This window comes from Alosa sapidissima, chromosome 15 (genome assembly GCF_018492685.1).
Source record: "Alosa sapidissima isolate fAloSap1 chromosome 15, fAloSap1.pri, whole genome shotgun sequence".
NCBI lineage: Eukaryota > Metazoa > Chordata > Actinopteri > Clupeiformes > Clupeidae > Alosa > Alosa sapidissima.
Window position 1 is genome coordinate 23,519,439 of NC_055971.1, and position 19,142 is coordinate 23,538,580.

Genomic DNA, 19,142 nt, shown 5'->3' on the forward strand with positions numbered 1-19,142 from the left:
CTGACTACACAAGAGGTCATTATTGTGAGATTATAACATTATCATTATAACAAACCTTGATATATGATTAGATCTTATCTTAATGCTTAATTGCCAGTCTAACAGTGTGGGTAAAATGGACTTTTAAATGGGTTTTGCGTGTGTTATGTCTTTCAGATGTCATATTCAGATATGAATGAATCCTCCACCAGGGATACTTTAACTTTGACAGTTTATTTGGGCATGGGGTCACCCAGATATGTATTACTTGCTGTTGTTATCTTGATATACCTTGCCACTGTATTAGCCAATGTTACTCTCATGCTGTTGATTTTCCTAGATACATCCCTACACAAGCCTATGTATATATTTGTGTTTAGTTTAATCTTAAATGGGCTGATAGGAAGTACTGCTGTTTGGCCAATGGTTATGAATATATTATTGACAAACACCCCTCTGATCTCATATGAAGGATGTCTCATCCAAGCTTTTTTCATTTTAGTCTATGGAACTTACACCATGTTGACAGTGATGGCTTATGACAGATTTGTGTCCATATTTAAGCCTTTGCAGTACCATACCATCATGACCCCACAGAAAGTAAAGCAGCTGTTGTTTGTTGCAAACTTCAGCCCTACAGCTGCAGTGCTTAGCCTAATATGCCTATCTTCTCAACTCACTTTGTGCAGATACAAAGTGCGTAAAATATATTGTGATAATTTAGCCATTACCAGCTTATCATGTGATGATAGTCACACTATTCAAAGTCGAGTTAGCAACTTACATGGTATAATTAACACTATAGTTTTTGCAGCCCTGCCAATGGTTCTCATTTTATTGTCATATGCTAAAATTATATTGTTAAGCTTGAAAGCTTCAGAGAATGCAAGAAAGAAAACATTTGAAACCTGCTCTCCACACATAATTATTTTCATGAATTTCTCATTGGTTTCACTGTTTTCACTCTTTTATAACCGTTTCAATCCTCACTTACCAGGAGAGGCCAACATTATTATCTCAATTAATTATCTCCTTATTCCCCCCTTCTTGCAACCAATCATATATGGCATAAAAACACAGGAAATTAGACAAAGTTTTTCAAGACTCAGGAGAAAATCAGTTTTTTGCAATATTTGAATGTCAGCTTGTTCTCATTTGCTGCATCAGTATTTTCTTTCTGTGTGACAGCCAGTTTAAAACAGACTATGTAACAAATTGCAGCTGCCTATATGACTAATGATATTGAATCCAAGCGTATCTTCTGATTTGAAAACGTATTTATTTGTCCACACATTGTGAAAAGTAAATACCATTGAGGGTTAATGTTATACTTCAGGTAATGTTTTATGGTGAACTGAAATTTGTGACTGAGAGATTCCCTGAAACGTGGCAGAGTACACAGATGTCATTTTCAGAGAGAAACACTTGCATCGGGACGGGAACTTTGAAATCATTGGTCCAGCCTTACCAATCACATTGATCAGAGATTCCTAACATTACTTCCTACTTTGCCTAAACTTTACAAACTGACAATAAACAGCATCAACGGTCAGAAAACAATGTATGTAGGTCTACCTTTGCTGTATATACATGTCTGCATTTTTCCAACTGCATTTTTTGACTTTTGGAAATGTTGCTGCCTCTCTTTATCACAATAAGTTTCGGTTTCTTCTTCCCCTCTCGTCACTGATTGGCCTGACATTTTTCTTGCTTGAGGGAAACAGTTATGAACAGTGGCGTAACTATAGTAGGTGCAGCAAGTGCAGTCGCACCAGGGCCCGTGACCTCCCGGGGCCCGTCGCTACCCCCGCCCTGCCTCCTATTTTTTTTTTTTTTTTAGAACTTTAGAATGTTAGAGCACGGAGAGTGAAGCGTCACTTTGACGATCTATCGGAAGATGAGCGCTTAACCGATGCAGAGAGAGATTCAAACACATGACGGGAAACTTGTCATGTGTTTGAGTCTTTATGTATGACCCTTCAACTCGCAGGTGATGATGAACTGCTTGAAAAGGCAAGACATTTGTCAGACCATTATAGCAGGGACATTGCACCGACATTCCCAACACAACTCCTCTCATTCAGGTCTTGCTTTAAAGCAGAGATTTCACAGAAGTCATCTATTTTTCAACTTGCCAACATGCTGGTGGTAGATTATGACAGTGTAACATCCACATTCGGGGAAGTGTGTAGCCTACTCATGTTGTTTCTGACATTGCCTGTGACTGTGGCAACAGCTAAGCGATCTTTTTCCAAACTCAAACTCATTAAGACCTACCTAAGGAGCAGCATGGGGCAGGAGAGACTCCGTGGGTTAGCTATCCTGTCCATTGAAAATACGAGAGCCAGAGCATTAAATATTGGGAACATCGTTGACGATTTTGCACAACGAAAGGCTCGTAAGATGGCCTTCTTCTAATGGCCTAATTCACGCATATTGGGGATTGTATGCATATGAATGATTTTATTTGGTTTCTGGACGGTTAAATAAGTTAGGCTACATTAAGTTTTGTTTATGCGCAGTGCGAGTTTATAAGCAAGCAATCTACGCTTGCAGTTTCAGCAGAGGTTTGAAGAGGCGCATTGAGTGTTCCCATAATTCCATGCGAGTTGATGTTAATGCAGTAATATTAGATTACCCTGGCCTGCAGGCTGTTAATAAAATACTTTTTTAATGATTTCACATGTAATGGATATGTAGTCGTGTGTTTTTTATTTGAAATTGTAATCTGTAACTACTAAACTACTTCGGTCCCCCAGGCCCTTTGCATAAACAATTGAAGTCACCCTTGATGTGTATTGCATGTATCAGAGCTAATTCATCCTGGGCCAAAGTTTTTCGGTATAGGACCCGCGCAGGGCTCTCGCACCTGGGCCTACCATTGGTTTATTACGCCACTGGTAATGTTTGATGTATTATACAGCTGGAGTGGTTCAGTAAATCTTCCAATTGGTGTGTGTAATGCACTCTCAATACAATTTCTGATTTTCCTCCATTACTGAGCCCAATAATTTATGCCCTCAACTTCCACAGATTTGTTGAAAAGTACTATGCAGACAATGTGGTAAACACATGTCTTATCTTCAAAACAATGGATGATTAATTATTGTTTGATAAACCCTGATGTCTTGCTCTGAAATTAGATGTTGAATTACAAACTGTGACCCCAATTGATAATTTCTTTACTTAATCATGATTTGATATCAGTTAAATACTTTGGACAACAGACATGATAAAATGTAGTAGCTTAAAGCAGAAAATAGGCTGCAATGATGAAATACGATACAATATTTACAAGAGCGCACATAATGTATTGTTGATGAATTAACTGTCCACTGAATATAAGAAGACATAAAATGACCTCTTTTGTATTATGTGCTTTGTTGATATATTTAAGATGTAGTTTGTTATGTATTGTCCCCTAAAGACAAGAAATACTTTTTTCTGAGTGGCTGGTAGGGTGGCTATTTCTGTATATCAGGACACCTATGGGGTAGATCTGGTGAAAACGTTTATGCATGTTTCCCTTGTGTGCTGTAAATGCATGACTGTTGCCAACTATCGGTGTAACCAATATACATCATTAAAACTTAATACAAAGTGGTTTTGAGCCATTTTAAATCGCTAAGCTGCAGCCAGGGCGTATACATTTCTTCTGCGGCTGCAAACGGGATTCACTCGCAGTTAACCAAATATTTCTTTAATAGGGCAGGGCAGGAATATTTCTGGCTATTAAATTATTTCTAAACCAGTCTGCTAAAGTCTGTAGTGAAGTCTGTGTAGGGTTTTCCAGGCTCCATTTCGAGACACCCTGCTTACAAGAGCCATCTGGCAGTTGTTTGGGTTGTTGTAGCGACACAAATTTATTGATCAGATAGACTGTATATGTGCTTCTGTACATTAAAACACACACATACAAACACACCCTCACTCCCCCTCTTTGCTTATATGCCAGCCCCCACTGGAACCTTTCCCCAATAGAATCTTCCCCTTTCTGACTTGCATGAGCTCAGGTCAGTGAGGCCTGCAAGCCATAAATAGTAAATGGAAGTACAAAACTGGTTATATCCAATAGAACACAAGTTGATGCAAATGTCTATAACAACATTAGATGATAATATGTGTGCTACTATGGATTTATAACAAGTTATAATGCAGCGGTTATTTTTGACCGGGAACACAAAACTAGTAAACATAAAACGCAACACAACAGGAGGGTTAAGATGGGCACCACTGGGGCCAAAGCCTGGCTTTGTAGAATGTGGGTGTTGTATCCTTCAACACCAGTTTTGCTTCAAAGTCCTTTACTGTTCCCATCTCATCTTGGAAAACAGCCTCATATTTCTTCAATACATGTAACTGTTCCAGTCTTTTGTGCGTGTCCGTCTCTGTGGTTCTCAGCAGCTCTAACTCACCCCAGTTTAGCTTAATGTGTTTCAACCAGTCCCTGCTGAACAGCGGGGGGCCATTTACGTTTACTACATATAGTATTGGTGGTAAGTAGTGGTAATTCCTGTGTTTTCTTGCCATATCGGACCTGCACCTGTAACATCCCCTTGGGACTTAGTTTTGCTCCGGAATACGCCTTGAGTATGACGTCTGTCTTCCTCAAATTCATGTTTTTGAAATGTCTCTCGTACATTGTCACAGGAATAATGGAAACAGCTGACCCTGTATCCAATTCCATTTTCAGTGGTGTGTTTTCCATCTCTGGCGTCACCCATATTATGTTGTGTTTTCTGCTGCTGTTTAACTCCATAGTTCCAAGGAACTTGTCATCCGAATCACTGTCGCTTCCCTGCGTTACATTATGTACTGATTCTTTATTTTTGTCTGTTTTCCTTTGAGTTTTGAATGCTGCTCTTATATGGCCCTGAAGTTGAGTTTTGCATGCTGCTCTTATATGGCCCTTGCGCTTACATTAGTGGCATGTCTCCTCACTAAAACGGCAGTCGTCAGCTCTGTGCCCTTCTCTATTGCATCTGACGTGTATCCATGCTCAATGTAATTTCTATTGCCTTCCCAAAAGTTAAGTTAGACTCTGTTAGTAAACGTTTCTGTATGTTCTAATCTATCCCTGAGTGAATTATTCAAATTAGTCCCAAACTCACAATGTTCAGAAAGCCTCCTTAGCTCTGCCGCATAAGCATTCACACTCTCCCCTTCCTGCTGATCCCGCTTGTGGAAACGGAAGCGTTCTGCAATGACAAGTGGTTTGGGACTAGATGGAATGTTGCTATCAGGGGCGGAGCTACGTGGTGGCCAGGGGGGGCCACTGGTCAAAACTCGGCCGCCCTGCTTGCCCCCCCCACAGCTCCATTCAGCGAAAAGTAAAAAAAAAAAAGATGATTGCTGCAGTTTTCGATTTTAGGAAAATGACTGTATTGGAACATCAATGCTTTTCTCAACCCATTGCTGCACTACACTCGATCTACGACCATTGGCCCAGTCAGGAAGTGTAGCCTAAGGTTCTGATCAAATCGTGAGTTGAGCAATGCAGGCTGCAGCAGCAGCGGGACCATTCAAAGTGGCCATCTGTTAAAAACACTTGACAGTAGACTACTACTTAAAGCTGCAGTTGGCAAGTCTGACAGATTGAGGGGACTTAGCCAAAGTGTTGAATGTTTACAACTCTCATGCCCCACCCCCACTACCACCAAGCACCCTCTCATCGAGTTTGCACCAGACTGTGATTGACAGTCAGATCTCACACAGCCCTGCTCTGATTGGACCAGAAGAACCGGGAGCTGTGGATTTTTGCAAAACAAATAACTGCAGCTTTAACCTCAGTAACAACAGGTGAGTTGATGATGAGTTGGAACATTAATGTTAATAAGATGTAATGTATCACGAATCATGGCAAAGTGAGCTACATCGGGCTGTCCTTGTTAGGTAAAGAGGCTAGTCTCTGACATTGACGCGTGGGGCTAATTAAAAATAAGCGGATTCCCGCGGAAAAATATTTCGATAATATTCGGGTAAAATGTAAGCAAGCCTATTAGGCACACATCTCCTAATGGCTCCAATAAAAGTAGGCTAATAGGCCCTAGCCTAGGCTACTTTATAAACCATAATTTGCCGACTGAGTGTGATTCTGTCACGCATTAACTATTTTGGCCACTAGATGTTGCCAAAAACAAAAGTTCTGTCCCTAGCTAGTCACTTGTTACCCAATCCTCTTGTTATCCAATTAACCTGTTCCTCATTGTCTCTGGTAGTGCTGGGCGGTATGACCAAAAATGTATATCACGGTATTTTTCTAAATTCTTACGGTTTCACGGTATATGACGGTATTTTTTTTTCCATGCATAATCAGATGTTCACAGCATTTTCTACAGGTTGAGAGAGCAATTGCTGCAGTACATCGACTAAGGATGGTCTATTTTACTGTCATGATGTAGAATAACTCCACACTAGTGGTAATGCAGTTTTGCATGGCCCCAGAAAATGATGCTGTTTACAAAGAGCCACTCATGATTCTAATGAAGAATCTAATCAGAATGCAAAGACAATTGCAGTCAAAATACAGAACTTTTACTGTGCAAATTTCACAAACATCTTGTAGCCTATAAAACCAATACAAAAAGTAGTGCAACTTTATACTTTTTTGAAAATTATAGAATTTAAAATGAAACCTCTCTGTTAATATGCTTACTCTGTCAAATAGGCCTATCAGAAACATGCCTTATTGTTATTGTGTGGTTTACATGACGTTAGTGGTAGGCTAACGTTAACTTCATGTGGATGTGGATGTCTTGTTAGCCTGCCATGAGCTTCGGTTCGGTTCGCTAGGCAAAACATTAACAAAAAAGTTCGTTTTGGTGCACTGATGACAGTCAGGATCATTTCTAACTAGCCAGCTAGTATTGCTCAGTGCATGTCTATAACATGCTTTACTTGCTACCTGGATAATTTCAGCGAATATTCTTAAGGTGAGATGAATGATAAGCTAGCATAAGCGGCAGCCCTCGTTTCAGCCAGCCGCGGTTAAGACGAACGCGGTCAAGACAAGCAAGTTTACCTGTGCAAGTTCACCGAGCACAGGCACCGACAAAGGCAAAATGTGCCGTTCCACCATATCTGTTATCACCGGCCATTGCAGAAAACGGCATCATGCCAAAAGGGGCAGAAATCGCCTTAACCTCCAGGAACTTAAACGGTCCTCACCGACAGAAACCTCCTTCTCCATGGGCTTGTGGAACTGTCAATCCGCAGTCAACAAAACGGACTTCATAGCTGGCTATGCCAACCACCTTTCGTTGGAACTCCTTGCTCTCACTGAGACTTGGATCAAACCAGAGAACACTGCCACCCCGGCTGCACTCTCCACTAACCTTACACTATCCCACACCCCTCGCCTATCTGGACGAGGAGGTGGGACGGGCCTGCTGATCTCCAACAAATGGAAATTCACCCCGCTACTGCCTTCAAACAAATATGTCTCATTCGAATTCCATGCCATCACAGTGATCGCCCCAGCAAAACTCTACGTGCTGGTCATCTACCGCCCTCCAGGCCAACTAGGCGACTTTATTGACGAACTTGACACTCTGCTATCCTCCATCCCTGAGCATGGCTGTCCGCTTCTTGTTCTCGGTGATATGAACATCCACTTAGATGCCCCAGGCTCAGCGGACTTTTTGGCCCTGGTCCACTCCTTTGACCTCGAACTGGTTCAAAGCCCACCGACTCACAAAGCTGGCAAAGAGCTTGACTTGATTTTCACTCGGAACTGCAGCACAGACACCCTCATGGTGACGCCTCTCCATCTTTCTGACCACTTCTTCATCCAGTTCAACGTCAGCCTGACAGAACAGCCTCCAGCTCCTCAGCCGATGGTCACGTTCCGCCGCAACATCCGGAACCTGTCTCCAACGCACTTCTCCTCTGTGGTTGCCTCCGGTCTACCTCCACTCAACACCTTCTCCTCTCTGGAGGTTAATGAAGTGTGGTGACTTTATCTAGACATGATAATAATAATGCTTGTGTGTGTGTACTGGTCTATTAAGGAGACCTTCCATTTACTATGAGAACATTGTTTGTGCAACTGTCATGCAACATTTACTGGAAGTCATGAGACTGGACGGTCAAAGGCTAAGAGTGGAAGTAAACAAGACAGGGCCTGGGAGAGAAAGGTGCTTACCAGAAGGGCATAAATAGAAGGGGCTAGCAGAGAAGGAGAAGCAGGGACTTCCAGAGAGAGGAAGTGAAACCAAAGTTGAAGTGACACATAGAACCAAATCAAAACGTACCCTGCCTGGCAACAGATTACACATAGAACCTGGACACATGTATTCTGCCTAGCAACACACATTTTTTAATGTTTATATGAAGAGGAGTTTCCACCAATATCTCAAGTCCCAAAACGCTCTGATTGGCTAAAAGGGGCCTGGTGACGTTCCTGGGGATAGGAACGCCTCTCAGGCCCCCGAGAGTATAAAGGAGAGAGCTCAGGCACATTCAGATCAGATCTCATCGGGGTAGCAGCTGCCACTCACCACTCTATTGCCTGACGGTCCAGTCCTGACGCTGTTTGGATTGTATTATCACTGCAATACGGTGAATAAAGGATCAACAGTCTTCCGCTTCTCTCGTCTTGGTGTTCTCCTTCGGGTCTTTGACATCAGAGTGCTAGTTGGATTGGAGGTTTTTGGAAGTGGATGATTTCCACGACAGAAGCCACTGACTCGCTCTGCTCCACACTGACCTCGTGTCTAGACGAGCTGTGCCCTCTTACCACAAGGCCAGCTCGATCCAAACATTCTCATCCATGGCTAAATGATACCCTCCGATCGCAGCGCACTAAACTCAGAGCCGCGGAGAGGAAATGGCACAAATCCAAACTAGCTGACGACCTCAAAAACTACCAGACACTCCTGACCTCCTTCTCAGCCAGCATCACTGCTGCTAAGACTGCTTTCTACAATGACAAAATCAACAGTGCTACAGACACTCGAAAACTTTTCTCAACCTTCAAATCGCTACTCAACCCTCAGCTGCCTCCTCCTCCATCCAGCCTTACTGCAGATACCCTCGCCTCATTTTTTACAAACAAAGTGGCGGCAATCAGCTGTCAATTCTCTACATGCCCACTCAACGCATCTGACTCAGATACCGCACTCCTACAACCTCTAGGGACTGCTGGAACATCTTTTTCAGCATTCACGCCTCTCTCCGAGAGTGAAGTGTCCAGACTCCTGACATGCAGCCGTCCTACCACATGCTCGCTGGACCCTATACCTACGAGCCTACTTCAGTCCATCAGCCCGACCATCGCTCCAGCTATCACACATGTGATCAATGCCTCGTTAACCTCCGGCACATTTCCAACAGCGTTCAAAATGGCCCGGGTAACACCGTTACTTAAGAAAGCTTCTCTCAACCCTGCTCAAGTCGAGAACTACCGCCCTGTCTCACTACTGCCTTTCCTATCCAAAGGCATTGAACGAGCAGTCTCCAAACAGGTCTCTGACTTCCTTTCACAGAACAACCTTCTGGATCCAAATCAGTCTGGGTTCAAAAGCGGCCACTCTACCGAAATGGCTCTGCTGTCTGTAACAGAAGCCTTAAAAGAAGCCAGGGCGACCGCTCGATCATCAGTACTCATTCTGCTTGACTTATCGGCTGCCTTTGACACGGTTAATCACCGTATCCTTCTCTCTATACTCGCTGACATGGGAATCTCCGGAGCTGCTCTCTCCTGGTTTGAATCCTACCTCACAGGACGCTCGTTTAACGTATCATGGCTTGGTCAGCTATCTGCACCTCACCATCTCACCACAGGGGTCCCCCAGGGCTCAGTGCTGGGCCCCCTCCTCTTTGCTATCTACACCACCTCCTTGGGACAGATTATCCGTTCGCACGGCTTCTCATACCACTGCTATGCAGACGACACACAGCTCTATCTGTCCTTTCCACCTGACGACCCCCTGGTTTCAACACGGATCTCAGATTGCCTTTCAGACATAGCTACATGGATGAAGGCACACCACCTCCAGCTGAACCTCTCAAAGACTGAACTGCTGGTCATCCCAGCTAAACCTACCATACACCACGACATCAACATCAAATTTGACTCCCTGTCTGTTTCACCGACCAGGACTGCAAGAAATCTAGGTGTTGTTCTCGACAACCAACTAAACTTCTCAGATCATGTTGCCTCAGTCGCCCGGTCATGCCGTTTCGCACTCTACAACATACGGAAAATCAGGACTTACTTGACTCAAGATGCTACCCAACTTCTGGTTCAGGCAATAGTCATCTCACGACTCGACTACTGCAATGCCCTCCTGACAGGTCTCCCAGCCTGCGCAGTGAAACCACTTCAGATGATCCAGAATGCGGCGGCGCGCCTGGTCTACAACCAACCCAAAAGGGCACATGTTACCCCGCTGCTCATCCAGCTACACTGGCTACCTATGGCGGCCCGTATCAAATTCAAGTCTCTAACGCTTGCCTACAAAGTAGTCTCCGGTTCTGCTCCAACCTACTTGAATGCCCTCATACAGACTTACACTACCTCCAGACCGCTGCGCTCCTCTGACGAACGACGTCTAGCTCTACCACCGGTACGCTCAAGCCAATCCAAACTTTTCTCATCTGTTGTTCCTCGTTGGTGGAACACACTGCCAGTTCCTACAAGGGCAGGGACATCCTTTTCCACTTTCAAAAAACTCCTGAAGACCCAGCTCTTTAGAGAACATCTACTCTCATAGCAACACTTACAACAAGTCTTACTGATCCTAGCACTCACCAGCCGTTAAACTGACAAGTAACTGTTAAAATACAGCACTCACCGACGCACTTATTCTTACTGTACTCTAATGTGTTTTTTTTTAAACTGTCCTAAAATTGTGAGAATTGTTCTAAAACTTACTGTTTACCATGTTGTTAGTCGCTTTGGTTAAAAAAGCGTCAGCCAAATGTAATGTAATGTAATGTAATGTAATAAGCTCATTAAACTTCACTGTGTTCGGTGGGTTGCTAACTAACGACATCACCTACTAGCCAGCTAGCTACAGCTGTTGAACAATCTCAATAGAATTTTTCGTGACGGTAAATCCCTTTTAATGCAGTTTCCCTTTTTTAACGTTTTTCCTTAACTAAAGAAACAATTTAAGGTATTCTGTGCAACACCCTTAAATAAACCTCTTATCTAAGGACAAATTAAGCCTTAAGGGTCATACTTCAGGGGAAAAACTTCAGGTGTTTTGTGTTTACCCTCACTATGCCTCGCAGTGGCATCATGCGTGCGTGTGAAAAAAGTCCCGTCTGAAACACTGTCGCGCGGCGCAGCGTTCCAAACGTTGTGTAATCAAATACACCGGTATGGCGGTATATTAAAAATTCATATCATAACGAAAATACACACCGGTATACGGTGTGAACCGGTATACCGCCCAGCACTAGTCTCTGGTCACATGTCTCATTTCCTCATTGTGTCAGTGTATTTAAACCCTGCTCTTTGTCTGTGTCTTTGCTAAGTCTTCGTGAAACCCTGTGTGTCTCAAGCTCTAAGCCTTTGTGGGATTTTGTGGAATACTTTGCCCTGTGGATTCTTTACCTGTTTACCGGACTGTTTAAGATATCTCTTTTGGATTCTCCATTTGGATTTGTTTGCTTTTTCTCCCTCGGACTGAACCCTGTTATCTGAACCCTGGCTTGTCTCTTGGACTTTGATTTTCTGGATTACGCCTTGGATTGATGTTTTTGGATTTAAGTTTTTGGACTGTTTTTGACTTTTTCGGATCTTCTGAGCTTGTGTGTCTAACTGAGTTTTTAATCTTACTTTGTCTGCTCTGCACTTGAGTCATTAGTCTCAGTGGCCTAGTGGGTTAAAAGTCAGTTTGCCACTCAGATTCTTGCCACAGCTGGTCAGGCAGAGGCAGGATGCGCTGCTTGAGTGGAGAATGGAGACAGTGCAGGAAAGTTTGAGGACTGAATAATTCAAATTAAATATGTTTGTTTATTTGCTGTGCTTTCAGACATGATTCATTTTCAATAGCACAATGGCTTAATTCAGAGCTAATGACACTCAGCCTTAGTGTAAGGCTAAATCTGAACAATTACAACAAATAATTGCACTGTTCCCATGTTAAACTACTTGGAGTGGGTATCAAAAAGAAATAGTTTTTGCCAATAGTATAAGATTTCATATTTGCATACAATATTTGTAGTATTTATTATTGTTCTTTGAGTTAATGTCATTTGAATGAAGACTGATTAAGTAAGGTGCATTATCATAATGTACTTTGTATAGCATTGGCCTATTTATGGAAAATGTGTTGGAGTGGACAACAAACAGTTTAATGGAAAGCTTTAGTGTTAACATTTTACAACTATATCAGCTATTAAACTGTGGAGTTTTGTTGCTGTTACTTGGTTTGATGGCATACAGTATTTGAAGTATTTCCTCTGCTAAATAAGTTCAACCATGTTCATCAGTGTTGGCTTTACACAATTTATTGCCATTATTAAAATAGGCTATCCTAACCTTCGAAAATGTTTAAGTGGTTTTCATATAGTAGTTTTGGTTCTCAAGTGCCACCCCAATAAAAAGTCTGGACCCAGCTGGTTCTCCTTATAAAATAATCCTGACTACGCCCCTGGTTGCTACCAAATTATCGAGCGTCCTGCTGGATGGCTTTGTTGGGGCAGTCAAATCACGGAGCAAGCCGTAGGTCTTTGGGCCGATCAAACATAGCAAGGCAGGCACTTTCTTGTCATCTGCGACCTCGTTGGCAATAAAGTATTGCTCCAGTCGTTCGGTATAATTTGCCCAGCTTTCCTGTGTGTCATGAAACATCTCCAGTTTCCCGATGCTAGCCATCTTCCTTGCTGTTGCTAGCGGAGCTGCTCTCAACCGGACTGTCCTTTGGCTACTCTGACTATCCGTAGAGCTCTCACCGTCGGTATCCGATATGGGTACACATTCCTACACCGTGAGTAAGTACCTCGTCGCCATTGTAGTGTCTTAGCTAGTGATTGGGCTTAAATAAAACACAGATCTCTTCATGGGTTTTTACTGAAGACCATTGCAACCATTACAACACGTATGACGTAAGACGCACCATACATAGAATCGTAGCCTACTAACAGAAGCTATTGCAGGAGCCTGAACCATAACAGTCATCATCAGAAAAGTATAAGTATATATACTCTTTTGATCCCATGAGGGAAATTTGGTCTCTGCATTTATCCCAATCCGTTGGGGAGTGAAATAGCATGTGTCATCAGCAGTTACTACTGCTCAGTTAGGCTACTGCTGCCATGTGTGCCTGCCCGGCCGGACAGACAATCCACATCCATCCTTGCACCCATGCTTGTTGTTTGCTGTGAGTGTGCAACATCTTGAGGAGGAAACATTCCTCCCTCTTATTGAATGCGCTTGTCAACACCATACATTTTTTTTTATAGGTTTTGCACTGCCAACGGCTCAATGGATCTCTGCTTATTGAAAGTTATTGAGGCTATGATTCTTATTTAGCATACAAACCACCATATCTACCCTAGCAACACCCTAACAACCATCTCAATTACCCTAGCAACAACCTAGCAACCAACACTGTAATGTCAACCTAGCAACCACCATGACAACCAGCATGATTACCATAGCAAACAGCATAGTAACCGCTTTATTTACCATGGCAACCACCATATCTACCCTACCCATCTTAATTACCCTAACAACTACTTTCTTGTCAACCAACATGATTACCCTGGTCACCAGCATAGCAACAGCTTTGTCTACCATGTCTACCCCAATTTCTATGTATATGCAGGGTGGGGGGATATATCCTGCAGGGTAGGGAGAGGTGCTCACTGTCAGCAGGGCACTGTAGTCACAGGCTGTATTCCCAGGTGATGATGCTACCTTTCAACACAGTTGCACTGCCAGTGAGACCATCGAACTTTGTAAAAACTGTTGTTCTATGACTTCCACAGGCTTGCAATTTCTCTTTTCTGGCTGCCTCACCTGCAACAATGACACTTATCCTCTAAGGATCATTGCATAGAAAGGCATCCCCTTTGCTATTGAAGAAGTGGAATATAAAAGAGCAGGTACAAAGGAGGATTCAAGGTGAAACCTTCAGTGGCAGTGGCACAGTGATTCAGTAGTGTTGCCGATGGGGTGGAATATGGGGTTCATGGATTACAGTGGCACAGTGATTCAGTAGTGTTGCCGATGGGGTGGAATATGGGGTTCATGGATTACAGTGGCACAGTGATTCAGTAGTGTTGCCGATGGGGTGGAATATGGGGTTCATGGATTACAGTGGCACAGTGATTCAGTAGTGTTGCCCATTGGGTGGAATATGGGGTTCATGAGTTTCAGCTTCACAAGGCTATGTTTATTTCTAAAGTAAAACAGGTGTGATGTTGGTGAAATTCAGTCAAACCTCCTAGAACAATAATGCAGATCAAGGGGATATACTTCTATGTATTACCATGTAACTATAATCTTAAATTACTAAATACTGTTTTGTCAGGAAATGTGAACTATAGTCTTTAATAGTCTGTTCTTAAGTGTATTACGTAATCCAATAATCTGAATCATTCACAGAACATATCAAAATGTTTTTTTCTCTTTATATGAACTGCAAACATGAATGAGTCTTTCACACTGATTTATGCAGCTTACCAGGACATGGGCTCAGTCAAATATGTACTTTTCACAGCTATTTTTTTGGTATACCTTGTCTCCCTGATAGTCAACATTTCTGTTTTGCTTTTGATTTACTTGGACATTTCTCTCCATAAGCCAATGTACATATTTTTATTTAGTTTAATTGCAAATGGGTTGATTGGAAGTACAGCTGTTTGGCCAAAGGTGATGGCCATGCTCTTAACAGATGTAAATACAGGATCATACAAAGGCTGTCTCATTCAGATTTTCCTAATTGGAGCCTATGGAGTATGTAATTATGCAATACTAACAGTGATGGCTTATGACAGATTTGTCTCTATATTTCAGCCTTTGCAATACCATACCATCATGACCCCACAGAAAGTGAAACAATTGTCATTTGCTGCTAACTTTGTGCCCACAGCTTTTTTACTTGTTCAGATATGTCTGACAACTCAGATTTCCCTGTGCCATGATACGATTCATAAGGTTTTCTGTGATAACCTGTCTGTTTTAAGTTTATCATGCACCAACAGCATTCTCAATCATGTAAGCAATGTGTATGGAATATTTCTCCTCATTGCTTTTGCTGTTCTCCCTGTATGTGTCATATTTCTCTCATATTTCAAAATTGTGTTGTTAACACGCAAGGCTTCAACAAATGCAAGGAAAAAAGCCCTTGAAACGTGCACTCCACATTTAGTTATTTTTATCAATTTCTCTGTGGCCTTTTTTTTTGCTATTATATATAATCGTGTTAGTGACTATTTACCAAATGAGCTTAATGCATTTGTGTCCATGAATTACGCACTTTTCCCCTCACTTATGCACCCGGTTATATATGGTTTAAAAAACAAGGAAATTCAACACTGCCTCTCCAAAATGTGGACAAAGGCCATGTTTGCAGTATCTCAAAGATAGCACTCCTTCATGTTCGAACCATTTGCCATGTTTTGTTGTTTGTCAGGATCTTTCACACAAGATGTAGAAGTACCTTTGGTGTCACAGCCTCTGCAACATCTGTCATCTGTACAGAATTTGCTATTTTATAGGGTGGGACAATTTTGTAATGTTGAAAAATGTGGGTAGGGTAGTGGTTTAGCACTGTTCTCCCATGCCCACATCCATGGCTGAAGTACCCTTGAGCAAGGCACCTAACCCCTCACTGCCCCCGAGTGCCGCTGTAGCAAGGCAGCTCACTGCTCTGGGTTAGTGTGTGCGTCACCTCACTGTGTGTTCACTGTGTGCTCTGTGTGTTCACTAATTCACGGATGGAATAAATGCAGAGACCAAATTCATTGTATATGCAAGTATATTTGGCCTAGAAACCTGATTTACATAAAAAAAATATTTTTACACAATGATAATAAAAAAGGAATACATATTTTATTCGGTAATGAGGGTCAGCAACATGTCATGTCGTACGTCAGAAAATGCATAACAACATAAATAACAAGAATTATTATAACTTATTTGTCCATATATTTAAACACAACAACCGCATAACCATAACAGCAAGAATACTGTTAAAATTATTTAAAAAAAAAATACCAGACACATTCAAACAATGAATATACGGACAACTGGCACATCCAGGAACTTTGTATGTGCTGCACGTACACGCCCCCCTTTTAGTGAAATATGACGTTTCGATTGAATGGAAACCTATGGAGCTGCATCGAAGTGGGGAGCGAAAAGGGCTTGTACTAAATCTTTGACAAAAATGAATAAAAGGCACAAAATATGGTTGGTGTGAAAGTCATCTGTGTGTTCATTGGATTAAGGTGACCATTACATTCCTATTTTTTGCTATTTCCAGTTTACTAACAGGAGTGTCACGAACGAGTAGTCACAGTCAAGCTGCCTGTGGCTGACTATACTGTATCGGAACTCCCCCTATTACCGTCGGTCCTGTATTTCCACCATCTTGCGTGTATGTGTCACTTACAAGCCATTTCTATACAAACCAAGACGGCAGATTCCTAAAGAAACGCAAGCACCCACACCATAGGTGTATCTAAATGCTATGTACCAAAAATGACATTTTACCGTGACTCGAAGAGCTGTAAACAGTGTTGTAAGGCTGATGGCGGATTATGAACTTTCGGGCCCCCCACTTATTGTCGTATTATATGTGGGAGGGTTTTTTTTTTTTTTTTTTTTTTAATTTGTTTGATGTGATTTCCTGTATTCTGGTGGATTTTGGGGATGGCCAATACTAAATTAAATCAGATGCATAGCCTACATCCTGATTTGTTGATATTGAGGCAATGATTCCATTCAAAGGCTTGGGCTTCAGGGCCCCCTGACCCCTTGGGCCCCTGGGCCTGGGCCCGGTAGGCCCGTGCAGTAATCCATCCCTGGTAAGGCTGCGTGTACACATCCGCTTGGAGCTCCAGTGGAATTTTAATTTCATTATGAGAATTCTCGGTCTAACCGTTCATGTGCCGTTGACCCATCAGGCCAGCACTATAACTCCGAGCATGGTAAACAAAATCGGATATTTCAGGCAGTAAATGTACACACCTATGTCTACTGAAAAATGTAAGGTTCGTTTAGCAAATGTTATTTTGAAGTGTTAAAAAACATCGTTGTTTTAGAATTTCCGAACAAAAGTGGTGATAACTAAGTTCGGCAAGGTTAACTTTATATGTCAACGTCAGCTAAACATAAGTCAACCCTTAATTCTATCACTTGAAATACGAACGTATTTCCTACAATTAGGTGAGATAATTGGCTATGTTATACTAAAGTTCCACAGTTAGCTAGCTAGCAAGAACGTTTTACATTGGATATTATGGTAAGTGTTAGCTACGGGCTAAATTTGTCCTCAACATTGGGGTATTGCAGGGGTCTCAAACTCAAATGAGCTGGGGGCCAATTCTGCCAACGTCATCTGATTGGAGGGCCGGCTATTTCTGAAAATGCAATGTTCTTTTTTTCAAATACCATACAAAACTGCAAACAGAAAGTGCAAGTGTTTTATCTAGTTTTAGACACCTGTGCTAGCAACCTTAGCTTATAAATAAAATAATGATAAAATAAATATTTATACAAATTATAAAATAAATGAAAAACATAAAAACAGGTATGTGTGTGTGTTTCACACCAAATAAAAATATTTCCTTTCATAACTTTTTGTTATAACCTGGCAAACTAGGCATCAGGGTTAAGAAAGCCATTGCCAACACCATTGGATTTTTATATAAAAATGTCAAAAGGCCATGGCTTGAAAGTGGTCAGAGATAAAGTCTTACTGTAAATGTAAAAATCTTTGAGTAAAACAAAAGTTTATGAAGGGGGTAAATTTACCCATCTAATTTGTCACTGGATGGCAAGCACTTCAAATTATGCACCTTTCAGTAAATACTGGATGAACATATTTAACAACCCACATAACAAATTAACAGGAAAACACCTAAGATGTATACCAACACCTAAGATGTTGTGGTTTAGTAATAGATTACTACAATATAGGCCTACAATAAAGTATTCTGGTCAAACAGTTCCTATCGCGGGTAATCTGCAGTACCCAGAAGTTCGCATCATATTGCGGGTGACTTTGTAGTTCTTTAGAGAGCTATTTCTACTAGCCCTGCTGTCTGTACCACGTCCATTACGGACACTATCATCACTATTACCACTGCAACCTCCAAGCTATGTTGGGCAGAGGGTCGAAACAAGCATGGTATGCTTAGTGGACACCGTTGTATACACGCACCTCCATTCACAGACGCACCGTGACTATCACTGTCATAGACGATCGATCATAATCTCCAAAAGGATATTCTCCTTCAGAATTAGAATAGGTGAATAACATAGCTTACCTAAGACTTCATCACACGTGAACGTTTTTCAACATTTGGTGTAGGCCTATTTCTGCTTCAATTTCTGCAACACTATGGCCTGCATCGCTTCCGCGTCATTACATATGCACGTCTTTGTGTTTCTCGCGTGTAATACAAGTATTTCCTGAAAACTTTGCGCAGCGATTTTGGGTTTGAATCAAGCTCTGGATGTCTTGCACATAGTGGAGCAGAGTAGGCCTACAAATGAGATTTGTCACCGTACCTGGATCTATCGTCTATTTTAATCAGTATCGTTGTTTGTCGCAATTAATAGCCTCAAGGGCCGGATTACATTATTATTTTGTCATACGTCGCGGGCCGGAATTGGGCAGGACGCGGGCCGGATTTGGCCCGCGGGCCGGGTGTTTGAGACCCCTGGGGTATTGGAAACAAATTAGTTTGGTAATGTACATAGGTTTGACATGAGTTAGTTACATATACATATTTCTTCATAACAGTTGTGTTAGTAAAAGGATTTTAATGTAATGTGTGAAGTAGTCCTACTAGCTGTCTTTCCCATTGGAATCAATGATATAATGCTAACTTGTAGTGAAGACAATGAAGACAAAGACCACCTTAACATAACAACAAAGTAAATAATATTTCTTAAATAAGATTAATCATAACCAATCAATCATGATGTCTGTAATGGTGGTGCTTTCCAGAGGACTCTAATCAGTCCCTCCAGG

The 19,142-nt window shown here is 41.9% G+C and overlaps 2 protein-coding genes across 2 annotated transcripts; both read left to right on the forward strand.

Moving 5' to 3' along the window:
• Positions 1 to 222: 222 nt before the first annotated feature.
• Positions 223 to 1,116, forward strand: LOC121683450 (putative olfactory receptor 52L2). Its single transcript, XM_042063085.1, has one exon. It carries the CDS (start codon positions 223 to 225, stop codon positions 1,114 to 1,116), a length of 894 nt encoding a protein of 297 aa, XP_041919019.1.
• Positions 1,117 to 14,584: 13,468 nt separating this feature from the next.
• Positions 14,585 to 15,526, forward strand: LOC121683451 (olfactory receptor 145-like). The gene has a single exon (XM_042063086.1). The coding sequence runs from the start codon at positions 14,585 to 14,587 to the stop codon at positions 15,524 to 15,526; it is 942 nt and encodes a 313-aa protein (XP_041919020.1).
• The last annotated feature ends 3,616 nt before the right edge of the window (positions 15,527 to 19,142 follow it).

Excerpts from the sequence above, each read along its gene's own strand:
- LOC121683450 (XM_042063085.1), top strand. The coding sequence starts at position 223 with ATGGGGTCACCCAGATATGTATTACTTGCTGTTGTTATCTTGATATAC.
- LOC121683451 (XM_042063086.1), top strand. The coding sequence starts at position 14,585 with ATGAATGAGTCTTTCACACTGATTTATGCAGCTTACCAGGACATGGGC.